Source organism: Gorilla gorilla, chromosome 3 (assembly GCF_029281585.2).
Source record: "Gorilla gorilla gorilla isolate KB3781 chromosome 3, NHGRI_mGorGor1-v2.1_pri, whole genome shotgun sequence".
Lineage (NCBI taxonomy): Eukaryota > Metazoa > Chordata > Mammalia > Primates > Hominidae > Gorilla > Gorilla gorilla.
Window position 1 is genome coordinate 47,287,937 of NC_073227.2, and position 14,186 is coordinate 47,302,122.

The 14,186-nt window shown below is 44.3% G+C and overlaps 1 protein-coding gene across 2 annotated transcripts in view; it reads left to right on the forward strand.

Moving 5' to 3' along the window:
* The window catches only part of WDR19 (WD repeat domain 19), a 103,590-nt gene that overhangs the window by 76,388 nt on the left and 13,016 nt on the right, over positions 1–14,186 (forward strand). For both annotated transcript variants that reach the window (XM_019025463.3, XM_055384806.2), the window contains 3 exons: positions 7,363–7,440; positions 9,302–9,398; positions 11,413–11,537. In XM_019025463.3, coding sequence (XP_018881008.3) covers positions 7,363–7,440; positions 9,302–9,398; positions 11,413–11,537 — 300 coding nt within the window. The remainder of the gene's footprint in view (positions 1–7,362; positions 7,441–9,301; positions 9,399–11,412; positions 11,538–14,186) is intronic.

Consider the following 14,186-nt stretch of genomic DNA (forward strand, 5'->3'; position numbering starts at 1 on the left):
TTGCAAAAATCTTCAAAGGCATGGCTTGCCTTTTTATTCTCTTGACGAACATAAATTCTTAACTTTTAATAAAGTCCGACTCATGAATCTTTTATAGTTAGTGCTTTTTGGTCCAATTAAGAAATTTTAAGCTGGGTGCAGTGGATCACTTGAGGTCAGGACTTCAAGACCAGCCTGGCCAACATGGTGAAACCCCATCCCTACTAAAAATACAAAAATTAGCTGGACATAGTGGCGGGCACCTGTAATCCCAGGTACTTCAGAGGCTGAGGCAGGAGAATCACTTGAACCCAGGTGGCAGAGGTTGTAGTGGGCCGAGACTGTGCCATTGCACTCCAGCCTGGGCAACAAGAATGAAACTCCATCTCAAAAAAAAAAAAAAAAACAGAAAAGAAATCTCTGCCTATCCCATGATCATGAAAATATTTCCCTTACATTTTCTTCTAGTAGTTTGTTCTATCTGTCTCATTTAGGCTTATGCCCATCCCGAGTTAATTAGGTATATGGTGTAAGGTAGGGGTCAAGGATATTTCTTCTCAATGTGGATATCATGTTGACCCAGCACCATTTATCAAAATACTATCCTTTCCACCACAGAATTGCCACAGAGCATTTGTCATAAATGAAATTACCATGTGGTATGAATCTGGTTTGGGATCCTCTAGTTTTTTCCATTGCTTTAGTCATCTGTCCTTGTACCAATACTCCATTGTCTTGATTACTATATGGATTATATATTATAATCTTTCTGTTTCTGTGGATTTGCCTATCCTAGACATTTAATATAAATGGAACCATATAATATGTGGCCTTTCGTGCCTGCTTCTCTCATTTAGTGTCATGTTTTCAAGGCTCTTCCATGTTGTAGCATGTGTCAAGAATTCATGCCTTCTTATGGCTGAATAATATTCCATCGTATGAATATACCACACATTGTTTATTCATCAGTTGGTGGGCATTTGTTGTTTCTTCTTTTTGGCTATTATGAGTAATACTGCTATTAACATTTGTGTGCGAGTTTTCATTTCTCTTAAGTGTATTACTCAGGAGTGGAATTTCTAGGCCATATGTAAACTCTGTATTTAACATTTTGAGAAACTGTCCAACTGTTTCCTGAAGCAGCTGACCACTTACATTCCAACAGGCACTGTGTGAGGGTTCCAGTTTTTCTAACAACAATTCCTTGATATTGTCAGCTATCTAGTTAGGGTTTGAATTTCTTCAACTCTTGCATAAATGCTTTCATACAGTTTTTAGTTCACCTCAGTATCAAGACAAGGCTCATGTATTACATTTAGTTTATATGGGCCTTAAGTCTCTTTTCATCTCCCTTCCCCTCCCTTATTCTCTCCTTCTCTCTCTCTCTCTCTTCAACTCTATATCTCCTAAACACCGCCCCACACACATACTTGCTATTTATTTGTTAAGAAAATGGGTCATTTATCCTGAGGAATTTCTGACATTTTGATTTAGCTAATTACATCCTTGTGGTATAATTTCCCTGTATTTCCCACTAACTAGTAGTTAAATCTAGATGCTTGATCAGATATGGATGATATTTCTGTAAAAACAACTTCATAGATGGTACCGTGTACTTCCTATTCTCATCACAGCAGTAGAGCCACATCTTTTTTTTTTTTTTTTTTTTTTTTTTTTTTTTTTTTTTTGAGACAGAGTCTCACTTTCTCACCCAGGCTGGAGTTCAGTGGTGCGATCTCAGCTCACTGCAACCTCTGCCTCCTGGGTTCAAGTGATTCTCCTGCCTCGGCCTCCAGCAGTAGCTGAGATTACAGGTGTGTGCTACCATACCCAGCTAATTTTTTTGTACTTTTAGTAGAGACAGGGTTTCACCATGTTGGTCAGGCTGGTCTCGAACTCCTTACCTCAAATGATCTGCCCGCCTTGGCCTCCCAAAGTGCTGGGATTAAAGGCATGAGCCACCACACTCAGCCTAGTAGGGCCATATCTTAAATCAACTTGGGCTGCCATAACAAAATACCATAGTCTGGTTGACTTCTGGAGTTCGGAAAGTCCAAGATCAAGGTGCCAGTAATTTGGTTCCTTATGAGGGCTCTCTTCCTGACTTGCAGACAGCAGCCTTCTCACTGTGTCCACACGTGGCCTTTCCTGTACATGTATGCAAGGAGAGAGATTTCTCTCCCTTCCTCTTAAGGCTACAATCTAACCCTAATTACCTCCCAGATGCTCCATTTCCAAGTATCATTACATGAAGATTGGGGCTTTAACAGATGAATTTGGGGGATGTAGGGGGACAGAAACAGTTCATAATAGCCCATATTTTTTTGGTCTCTTTTTTGTTGTTTTTTTGTTGTTGTTTTTTGTCGCACAGGCTGGAGTGCAGTGGCACGATCTTGGCTCACTGCAAACTCCACCTCCTGGGTTCAAGTGATTCTCCTGCCTCAGCCCCTTGAGTTGCCCACCACCACACCAGGCTATTTTTTTTTTTCTATTTTTTAGTAGAGACGGATGTTTTAGCATGTTGGCCAGGCTGTTCTCAAACTCCTGACCTCCGGTGATCCACCCACCTTGGCCTCCCAAAGTGTTGGGATTACAGGCATGAGCCACCGCGCCCGGCTTGGTCTCTCTTTTTATGGTGTTAAGATTGATTATTGGGTGTAGGTGTGGTCAGCCTGATCAATCTATGATAAGCTTTCCCATCAACTTTTCACCTAATGATCTCAGCAACCATTGATGATTATTACTTAGATTGGGGTGTCCAATCTTTTGACTTCCCTAGGCCACATTGGAAGAAGAAGACGACTTGCCTTTAATTAATAAGTCCAGAGGGCTCTGATTTGGGTAGTTCAAGTGTCCATTGCAGGTTTAATCAACTGGTGGCCACAGGGATGGAATATCATGCCTGGGCAAATTGGGTCAAATTCCCACCACTAGACAAAGTTCAGTAGCCATGGAGATGGGGTCTGTTAAGACATGGAATTTCCACTAGAACTCCATGGTTGAAGTGAAGTAGAAGCATCTCTCAGAAGAGCTGAAGGAATGAATATTAGACAAAATTATGGATGTCCCTTGCAGCTGTCAAATTTCTCTCCTTTCATTAGTATTCTGTAATCCCACAGTACTTTCTCATTGTTGTGTTTCTAATGGATTTTGTTAAATTTTATTAAGGCCAAGGACATGCAGTCAGTGAAACCAACATATTTGTACTTATTGCTGGGATTACTTCATTCAGACAAGTCCATTCTGAATTTTACTACTGGATTTTTTTTTCAAGTGCAGCTGCAAGTCATTTTATTCTCAAGCTGCAAAACCTGTAGTGGCTCCCCATTGCCTCCACAATTCATTCCCAAATTATCCTTCATGGATCATAAAATCTTAGAAATACCTGGAAGTGAACCAGTCTAACCTTTTTCACTTTACTGATGGGGAAACTGAGGTACCAGAAGATGATATGACTAACCTACAGACACCCAGATAGAAAGTAATTGATCTGGGACTAAAACCAAAGCTTCCTTTCCTTCCCACTTACCTCTTACACTCCTCTAGGTCAGCAGCCTGTGCTACAACTAAATTGGCCACTTTTTTCCCCCCGTTTTGAGACAAGGTCTCTCTCTGTTGCCCAGGTGGCACAATCACAGCTCACTGCAGCCTTGACCTACTGGGTTCAAGCAATTCTCCCACCTTAGCCTCCCAAGTAGCTGGGACTACAGACATGCCACCGCACCCGGCCAATTTTTTATTTTTTGTAGAGATGGGTTTTTGCTATGTTGCCTTGGCTGGTCTTGAACTCCTAAGCTCAAGTGATCCTTCCACCTTAGCCTCCCAAAGTGCTGTGATTACATGTGTGAGCACAGTGCCCAGCCTTAAACTGCCCTCTTTTATTTGAATAGTTCCGGGCTCCGCTTCCTTCGTTCCTTCGCTCTTGCTCCTTACACCTAAAACACCCCTCCCCCTGCACCTCTGCATGTCATACCCCTACCCAATAAGCCTTTCCTAAACTGTCCTCGGGATGAAATTTCACCCTCCCTAGAATGGTCTAAGCACTTTGAATGTCACTTATTGCTATAGTAAGTCCCTTCAGATTTACAAGTTCCTCAAGGTCCAGAACCCATCTCTTCAACAGAGTGTTTAGCACATGGCGGTCACTCAGTATTTGTTGAATTGAGCACATGTTGGTCCCCAGCTCAGTGAAAACAGATGATACAAGTTTCCTTCACAATCCTCCATTTCTTTCTTTCTTTCTTGGGGACCTTCCCCTGGGGGAAAAAAAAATCACTTTTACTCGTGACTTGCATTTTCTCACAATCTGTGTGCTCTTTCACCTGCTGATTCGCAGCCAGAAGCCACACCCCTGAGTTACTGGGTACATCGTCAAAATGCTTGTGCTTCACCCACCCCCACCCACCCCTATCCTCAACACCTCAAGGCTCTGAAATGCCTCCTTGGTTTATGGAGGGGGAAGGGAAGTACGAGGCCCCTCACTGGGAGATGATGGGAAAGGTGGGGCTCACTGGTGTCCCTCAGGTGAGTTGGGAGAGTCCTCCTTACCTCCTTGCACTCAGCTTCTGCCTTCCCCACTCCATGAACTTGCTTGAAAAGGTCCCCACAGATTTCTCACTTGCTAAATATAGAAGTCTCGTCTCAGTCTTCACCCTACTCCATGTTACAGTCACATTTTACCCTATTATACTACGTCTTTCTGGACATTTTTCCGCTCAGAACACTGCATCTTCTGTTCTCCACTTCCTTCTCAGATGGTCCCTTCTCAGCCTCCTTCCCTGGCCCCTCTGCCCCTTCAATGCCAGCGCCCCTCAGCATTCCATCCGCACCCTGCCGTGAGTTGCCTTTGCCTGGCCACATCTATTCCCTGCTGGCTCTCCTGTCTGCCTGTCTGTCCTGACACTTCAAGTGTGCTCCGCTCTCCCTGGGGGCAGCTGCCATTATTGCTGGTGATAAAAACAATAGGGACAGCCGGGCATGGTGGCTTACACCTGTAATCCCAGCACTTTGGGAGGCTGAGGTGGGCGGATCACCTGAGGTCGGAAGTTCGAGACCAGCCTGACCAATATGGAGAAACCCCATCTCTACTAAAAATGTAAAATTAGCCGGGAGTGGTGGCATATGCCTGTAATCCCAGCTACTCGGGAGGCTGAGGCAGGAGAATCACTTGAACCCGGGAGGTGGAGGTTGCGGTGAGCCAAGATCATGCCATTGCACTCCAGCCTGGGCAACAAGAGCGAAACTCCATCTAAAAAAAAAAAAAAATAGGGACACCTATCGAGTGCTGACCCTAGCAGTGGAGTAGCCACATTTTGCATATGTAATAGTGAAAATTACTTATTGCTTCTCTGAAATTTAAATTTAACTGGGAATCCTGTATTTTTATTGTCTGTATTTGACAGTCCTGTCTACTTGGCACCTGTCCAAGCCCTGTACATGTATTGACTTATTTAATCCTCACAACGGTTCTGTGAGTTAGGTGCTATTATTGCCCACATTGAGGCCCCAAGAGTAATCTGCCCGCGATCACATGGGTCTCAAGTAGTGTCACTAAATTGACCTCCAGCAGGCTGGCTCCAGAGCCTTTGCTTTAACCATTTCTCTGTCCTGGCTTATTCACCCAAAGCCATCCACAGAAGCCATCAAGAGAACAAGCTCTATCATTTATGTACCAACGTCCCTGCTTTACTGAAGTGGCAAGAGCAGAGGTGACACAGATTGGTGAAAGCCTAGCTTTTTCCCCTGACGATGACCACAGGCAGGGCAGTGTGCAGAAATCCTACAGCCTGAGAGCCTCTGCACCTGCAGGTTCAGGGTTATCTCTTTATTACTCAAGTCTACTGATTGCATCCTTCCTCTGCCAGACAGATAACTTGCAGACTTGTCCTCATACCTCCCCTGAGGTGTAGCAAGCAAGGCCATGTGTGGCTGAGTCCCCAGTGATCATCTCCTCCATTTTCCAGTGGCTTTTCTCATTGTAATGTCATTACCATGACAAGACTGTTCAGTGTTCCTTCCCCTAAGCTGAGCTCCAGGTGTGTTTTTGGCTCACCCCTTTTTAATAGACACAGAATTCTGAAGCCTCCTAATTTTGTCAGTAATTCCCTAGTGCCTCTCCTAAATTCCTGACCTCACACATTCTGTTCCTGTTAAACTCATACATGCCCATCCTGCAATGTGGTACATTATTTTTCCTGCTCAACACCACCCAATACTTCAATGATTTAACTCACCTTTATGGAGATAACTTTTTTTTTTTTTTTTTGAGACAAAGTCTCACACTGTCGCCCAGGCTGGAGTGCAGGGACGGGATGTCGGCTCACTGCAACCTTTGCCTCCCAGGTTCAAGCCGATTCTTGTGCCTCAGCCTCCCGAGTAGCTGAGATTACAGGCACGCACTACCACACCCAGCTAATTTTTGTATTTTTAGGAGAGACAGGATCTCGTCATGTTGGCCAGGCTGGTCTTGAACTCCTGGCCTCAAGTGATCCACCCACCTCAGCCTCCCAAAGTGCTGGGATTACAGGCATGAGCCACCGTGCCTGGCCTGGAGATGACTTTTAAGTAAAGATTTCTAAGCCAGCCTTCTCTCCAGAACCCCACCCACGTTTCAGCTGCTTGCTCTTGTCCAGGCTCCCCTGGCTGGGACCCTCACTTCTTTACACTTTCAATGACATGTAGTCATGCGCAAGTACATTTCCTCAGGGAGCCGCTGCAGAGGAGGGCACCTGGAATGATACCGATGTGTCAGCGCTTGTGCTTAAGATGCTGTCCTCAAGGTGTCATAGTCATTTAAGAAAGTTTTTATTAAAACATCCAAGGTCCAGGCACGGTGACTCATGCCTGTAATCTCAGCACTTTGGGAGGCTGAGGCGAGCAGATCACGAGGTCAGGAGATCGAGACCATCATGGCCAACATGGTGAAACCCCATCTCTACTAAAACTACAAAAATTAGCTGGGTGTGGTGGTGCGTGCCTATAGTCCCAGCTACTCGAGAGGCTGAGGCAGGAGAATCGCTTGAACCCGGGAGGCAGAGATTGCAGTGAGCCAAGATCATGCCACTGCACTCCAGCCTGGTGACAGAGCGAGACTCTGTCTCAAAAAAAAAAAAATCCAAGAAGTACATTCTCTGTGCATGTGAAAGAAAATATGGTATTTTGATACAGCAGCTAAGAAAAAGCTTCTAAGGATGGATTTTTATTAATGGAGACTCTAGCAACAAATGAAGAAAGGCCCTGATCCTATGTCATATTTCAGGCACTTTACTATAGATACTATTAATGTTTTTTATTCCGTCTCCCTAAGCAGAAGATTGTCTTTTTCTCCACTCTTGCTCGGTTTAAGATGCTGAATTTGCTGGGTTTTTCTCTCTTATTAAACAGGTTGGTCAGGCCAAAGATGAACTGCTGACCAATCAGCTGATAGACCATCTCCTGGGGGAGAACGATGGCATGCCTAAGGTACTGAACACGTGGGCTTCGTGTGCATCCTCAGGTCTCAGTTACAGTTTGATTCTGCCTGTTTTTACCCATCATGCTTTTACAACATAGACATGAAAAATTTTCTCTCTGCCAGTAGTGTAGATCATCTAGACCAGGAGCATCCAATATTTTTGCTTCCCTGGGTCACATTGGAAGAAGAAGAATTGTCTTGGGCCACACATAAAATACACTAACACTAACAATAGCTGATGAGTTTTAAAAAAAAAATCGCAAAAAAAAACTCATAATGTTTTAAGAAAGTTTACAAATTTGTGTTGGACTGCATTCAAAGCTGTCCAGGGCCACATGTGGCCTGCAGGCTGTGGGTTGGACAAGCTTGATCTAGACAGACCCTGCGTTTTGGAGGATAACGTATATTCACTCTTTAAAATTGGCTTTGCCACCTATGAGATAGCCATGCCCCTCTAGATAACAATCCTCACCACATACAATTTTTCTCAAATGTTATAATTTTGTTTATTCTAGGAACTATGAAAAAAAGATCACTGACGTTGCAACTATGACCTAGCACTCATCTCTAAAACTCAGAGGGTGCTTTGTTTACATTTCAAAAATTATGGAAGTTAACAAAAATCAGATTAAGCATAAAGGTAGTTCTCTATAACATAAAATAGAAATAAATTGGCCAGGCGCGGTGGCTCATGCCTGTAATCCCAGCACTTTGGGAGGCCAAGGCGGGTGGATCACTTGAGGTCAGGAGTTGGAGACTGGCCTGGCCAACATGGCGAAACCCCGTCTCTACAAAAAATATAAAATTAGCCAGGCATGGTGGCATGCGCCTATAGTCCTAGCTACTCAGGAGGCTGAGGCAGGAGAATTGCTTGAAGCCAGGAGGCAGAGGTCGCAGTGAACCGAGATTGTGCCACTGCACTCCAGCCTGGGCGACAGAGTGAGACTCCATCTCAAAAAGAAAAAGTAAGAAAGAAATCATTACAAGCATATTTTCAAAATATGCGACTCACTGTGGCTTCCTACAGAACGTCCATCTTCTCCCAGTCCTGGTGAGGAGAGATCCACACACCTTTGAGAATGCCCCAGACCTCCTTCTTCCCCTTTGCTTTATGTTCAAGGAGATTTGCTGGTGAAGAACTCAAGTCACTGATTGGAAGCGAGGGCAATAGAATGTCACAGCTGGAGAGGACCGTAGTGGTCCCTGAGTCCATTTTCTGCATCTTACAGATAAAGCCACAGAGACCCAGAGCAGCTCAGTTAACTTGCCAAAGGATACAGGCCCTTCAACTGCTCCAGCCACCTCCCATGGTGTCCACTTATTCCAATAATCTGAAAACCAGCGTCAGATGCTCGCAGCTGTCTAGAGTTGGAATAGGAATGGAAAATGGCCAAAGGCCAAAGAAAATGTTATAGGTCAGAGAAAATTGATATGCATATAAAAATTATTGAAAGTTTGCAAAGTTCATATATCATGTAAGAATATATTTTGTTTCCAAGTACATGAGAAATACTCTGTGGAGTAGGGTCAGGAATAGACTCAGATCCTGTGGTTCAAATCCTGACTGGCCCCCTCCTGTTGTTTCAGCTTCTTATCTGTGAAATCGGGATAACAATAGTGCCTTCTTCCTAGGGTGGGTATGAGGATTTAAATGCATTAGTATTTCTCAAGTACTTAGAATACCACCTGGCCATATTGAGCTCTGAATAAATGTTTAATAAATAAACTAATTCTTTATTCATTGAGTTTTTAAAGCAATATCAATTCTCAGTTACTGGCAGATGAATGTGATTCTAACTGAAATACAAAAATGTAATCTCCCCTTAGCTAATGAAGAAAGTAATGTTTCTATAATGGTTTATGTGTCAGGATGCCAAGTACTTGTTCCGCTTGTACATGGCTCTGAAGCAATACCGAGAAGCTGCCCAGACTGCCATCATCATTGCCAGAGAAGAGCAGTCTGCAGGTAGGTCCGTGATACGTATGTGTTACTTCCCAAGCAGGCAGCAGAATCAAGCCCCAGCCCCTTTTCTGTGTAGGAAAGAGTAGCCCCTACATTTCTAACATAGGCTTGCTTTGAACCCAAAAGACTAAAGAGATGACCATTTCTAGGTTTCAGAGGGGTTAAACAATGTACTGTCCCAGGAGACTGTATAAATGTAAGAGACTAAGACCATCTCTTGTCAATGCTATTTCCTCTCCTCCCCCACAACCTCAGAGGTTCTGTCTCATGAATGATGTCTCCTCTCACCCCTCCAGCCCACAACCCCCTTCCTACAGTCTCACGGCATTTTCTTTCCATTCCCTGTGTTTGGCCTTAACAATATGAGACATTAGGCGATGGAGGGTAATGATGCGGTGCTGTTACAGACCTAGTTCTTTATAATATGCAGAGGCTTGATAGACTCTTCAGGATGGTTCTGCTCACATGTGCTCTGTCAATACTTATTGAGTGAGTAAGAGGATTAGTCTGATATCTTCATTAATTTTTATGAGCTGATCTTCTTAAATCTTTATAAATGTGGACACAATTTTGGAAAATATGCAGTCAAATAAGTCATTACTTTATTCAGCTTACGTTGATCTAACAACACCTTCTTTCTGTCAGATGCATGCTAGGAGCTCAGGATACAGAGAGAACTGAGCCACAGTTCAGCCCTCAAGGTCATGATTTGATGGGAGAGACAGAAATTAAATTCAGAGTTGGACAGGATGACAAGTGCCGGACTAGAAAGAAAAATAGGCTGAAAAGGCACAATTAAAATAAGAGCGACTGCTGGGTTACCCACAGCATCCTGAAGGTTAGGGTAGGGAGAGTTGGAGGATGGAGACGAGAGAAGGCAATGAAAGCTTTAGCTGAGTTTTGAAAGGATGGGGGAGCAGGTGACGAGGGGAGTGGAGGTTGCTGGGAGCCAGAGTGCTGGGATTTGGGGAAATGGGGAGGTGGGGAAGTGCTGGGATGAGGAAAAGTGCTGGCAAGGCTGCAGCATTTACACACCTGGAGAAGGAAGGGAGGGAAAACCAGGCCAGAAAGGAGCACAGAGGCCAATCCTGAAGGGCACAAGTCCTCTGCTCAGGAATTTGCACTTCCAGGCGTGAGTGGCGCCATTGGAGGGTTTTATGCAGGGGTGTGACCTTGAGGTGTTTGGGTGTGGATCAAGGCTTGAGGGTTTTGAAGGCATACTCTGACATCAGATGTGGGCCCAGAGCAATCCTGATGAGCACTACAGCAGAAGGAAATGATGAGAAGCATTCACAGTGGGCATGGGAAGGGAGGCTGGAATTGGGAGACTGAGAGTTATACTCAGAACTCCATGGCCTGGTGGACCTCAGGGCCGGGGCGTGCCCTGAGGAAGAGTAAGACATCAAGGAGGGCACCACCATTTTTCACCAGAGCAACTGGCTAGATGTTCATAACATCAATTAAAATAGGAAATCTGGCCGGGCGCAATGGCTCATGCCTGTAATCCCAGCACTTTGGGAGGCCGAGGAGGGTGGATTTCTTGAGCCAAGGTGTTTGAGACCAGCCTGGGCAACATGGTGAAAACCTTGTCTCTACAAAAAACACAAAAATTACCCAGGCATGGGAGGATCACTTGAGCTTGAGAGGCAGAGGAGGGTGGATTTCTTGAGCCAAGGTGTTTGAGACCAGCCTGGGCAACATGGTGAAAACCTTGTCTCTACAAAAAACACAAAAATTACCCAGGCATGGGAGGATCACTTGAGCTTGAGAGGCAGAGGTTGCAGTGAACAGAGATTGTGCCCTTGCACTCCAGCCTTGGTGACAGAGCAAGACCCTGTCTCTGACAGACAGACAGACAGACAGATAAATAGGAAATCTGCTGAGTTGCTTTGAATAAGACATTATTAAGAGATTACTAATAACAAGATTAACAAAATCCACTAGTAAGATGGGGGTCCATAGAATGTCCTCAGATGTCACCCTTTGCAGTAATGTCGTTTTACCACCTTTTTTCAAGGCAATTACCGGAATGCACACGATGTTCTCTTCAGTATGTATGCAGAACTGAAATCCCAGAAGATCAAAATTCCCTCCGAGATGGCCACCAACCTCATGATTCTGCACAGCTATATACTAGTAAAGGTGAGGCCCATGGAGTGACTTGGGACATAACCTGCCAGGTGTTTGTCCCCCATTGAGATTTTCTCCAGGCCCTTCTCCGTTGGATTCGAGTGATTGTCTAGATCTCTGTATTGTTAAGTAACAAAACAAGATACAGAACATATCTACAATACGCTGCTTTGTGTGGAATGAGGCACGGGGCAGGAGGCACAGCACCAAACTCCAGTGTGGGGACAGGGAGACAGGGAGATGAGGGGGACCAGGCTTCATCATGTATCTTCTTATAGTGTGTGCGTTGTTTTGTTTTGTTTTTGAGACGACGTCTTGCTCTTCACCCAGGCTGGAGTGCAGTGGCACGACCTCAGCTCACTGCAACCTCTGCCTCCCAGGTTCAAGCAATTCTTCTGCCTCAGCCTTCCAAGTAGCTGGGATTACAGGCACACACCACCACACCCAGTTAATTTTTTTGTATTTTTAGTAGATATGGGGTTTCACCATGTTGGCCAGGCTGATTTCAAACTTCTGACCTCAAGTGATCCGCCCGCCTTGGCCTCCCAAAGTGCTGGGATTACAGGCATGAGCCACCACGCTCAGCTTTCTTATATTGTTTTGATTTTGAAACATGTAAATGTATTACCTGTGCCAGAAAAATAGATTTACTTAAAACATCTTTCTTTATGCAAAACTTGTTAGTTTATTTATTCTGTTAGTGGATTTCATAAAATTCCACTGTTTTGTAAATATTGTTTAGTTTTCATCCAAATATAAAAATAATACGTATTCCCTAAGAAAGTTTAAAAAATATAGAAAAGAATTTTTTTTTTTTTTTTTGAGATGGAGTCTCGCTCTGTCACCCAGGTTGGAGTGCAGTGGCCCGATCTTGGCTCACTGCAACCTCCACCTCCCTGCTTCAAGCAATTCCCCTGGCTCAGCCTCCTGAGTAGCTGGGATTACAGGCAAATGCCACCACACCCGGCTAATTTTTTTGTATTTTAGTAGAGATGGGGTTTCACCATGTTGGCCAGGCTGGTCTCGAACTCCTGTCCTCAGGCAATCCACCTGCCTCGGCCTCCCAAAGTGCTGGGATTACAGGCGTGAGCCACTGCGCCCAGCCAGAAAAGAATTTTTTAAAAATTCGTCCTTTAAGTCCATCACCCAGATATAACAATTGTTAATAGTGTTGTATATATTCTTTGTACTTCTATAAATGCATGTTTTTTACCAAATTGGGATTATGTTTAGTCGTGTATATTCTGTTTTTTTAAATCAGTAATTATCAATACAAACAAAAATAGATCCTGCAAACATGAAGTACTTGTATGTATAATTTACATAAATGAGGCTGGGCATGGTGGCTCACACGTGTAATCCCAGTACTTTGGGAGGACAAGGCAGGAGGATCACTTAAGCCCAGGAGTTTGAGGCTGCAGTGAGCTATAATCACACCATGGCACTCCAGCCTGGGCAACAGAGCGAGACCTCAACTCTAAAAAAAGACACAATACAACTTACATAAATGTCATGTATATTCATGTGTACATTTATATATATACATATCTCTGTAAAGATACAGGCAGACTCCAACTTACATATTTTTTCAAATATTCATTTATGTCACAGTACATCTTTCCATATTAATGCTAAATTGGTTCTCTGACCTGTCCACAAGAGCAGTCATGTTATGAATGATTTACATCCTAATTATTGTCTATATCAGCACTGTCCAGTAGAATGTTCTACAGTGATAGAACTATTCTATACTGTACTGCCCAATATGGTAGCCACTAACCTGGCTATGGAGCACTTGAAATGCAGCTAGTACAGCTGATAAACTACATTTTTAATTGTATATGATTTTAACTTTTAAATTTAAGTAGCCATACGTGATTAATGCCTACCACAGGAGACTGCACAGGTATATAATGCTGATTCTAAGGGAAATGCATCTGGAGTTATAACTTGCAACCTCCAGGAGTACATTTCCCTTCAGAGAGGCAGGAGGATCCTTCTTCCATAAAGAAGGGGGTTTGAAGGAGAGAAGTCTTTCTCAGCTGCAGACATGAGTGGTGATTCAATGTCCTGGAAGCACAGAATCTAACAAAATGGAGTCTTTAGGAGTGCAGGGGGCACAGAAACACATTGGTGGAAGATGCGGGGCAAAAATAGGAATTCCTATAAGAGGCCCTCTTGCAACAGAGCTTTCTAGCACCATAAGCCACAGGGGTGCTTCTTGAGTCCTTTTCTTTTTCTCTGGCCCCAAGGGTTGGCATCATTCCACACTCACCCTGCACATTCTCACCAAGTATCCTCAGCCCTGACCCCACATCTGTCTGCTTCTCTCCATCCCCACTGCCCCACCTTTTTGGCCTCCTTGTCTCACCCCTGGATGACTGCAGTGGCTTCATGGCCTGGCCCCTGCTGACTCTCGAGGCTCACCCCATCCTAAACGCACCCCTCGATGTGTCACTGACCCTCCTGGCCCTTGCCCAGTCTCAGGCCTTCCGCCCATCATTGCCCTCTTAGCACAGACACGGCGCCTTTCCTTTAGCAGATCATTCTCTCTCTTTCTACCTGATTCCTGACTCACACAGCTTTTGGGTCTTACCAGAACTTGGTGAAGTTGGTCCCCCAAGAATGGCCAGTAAGAGATAGATCGGGGATTAGAACCCA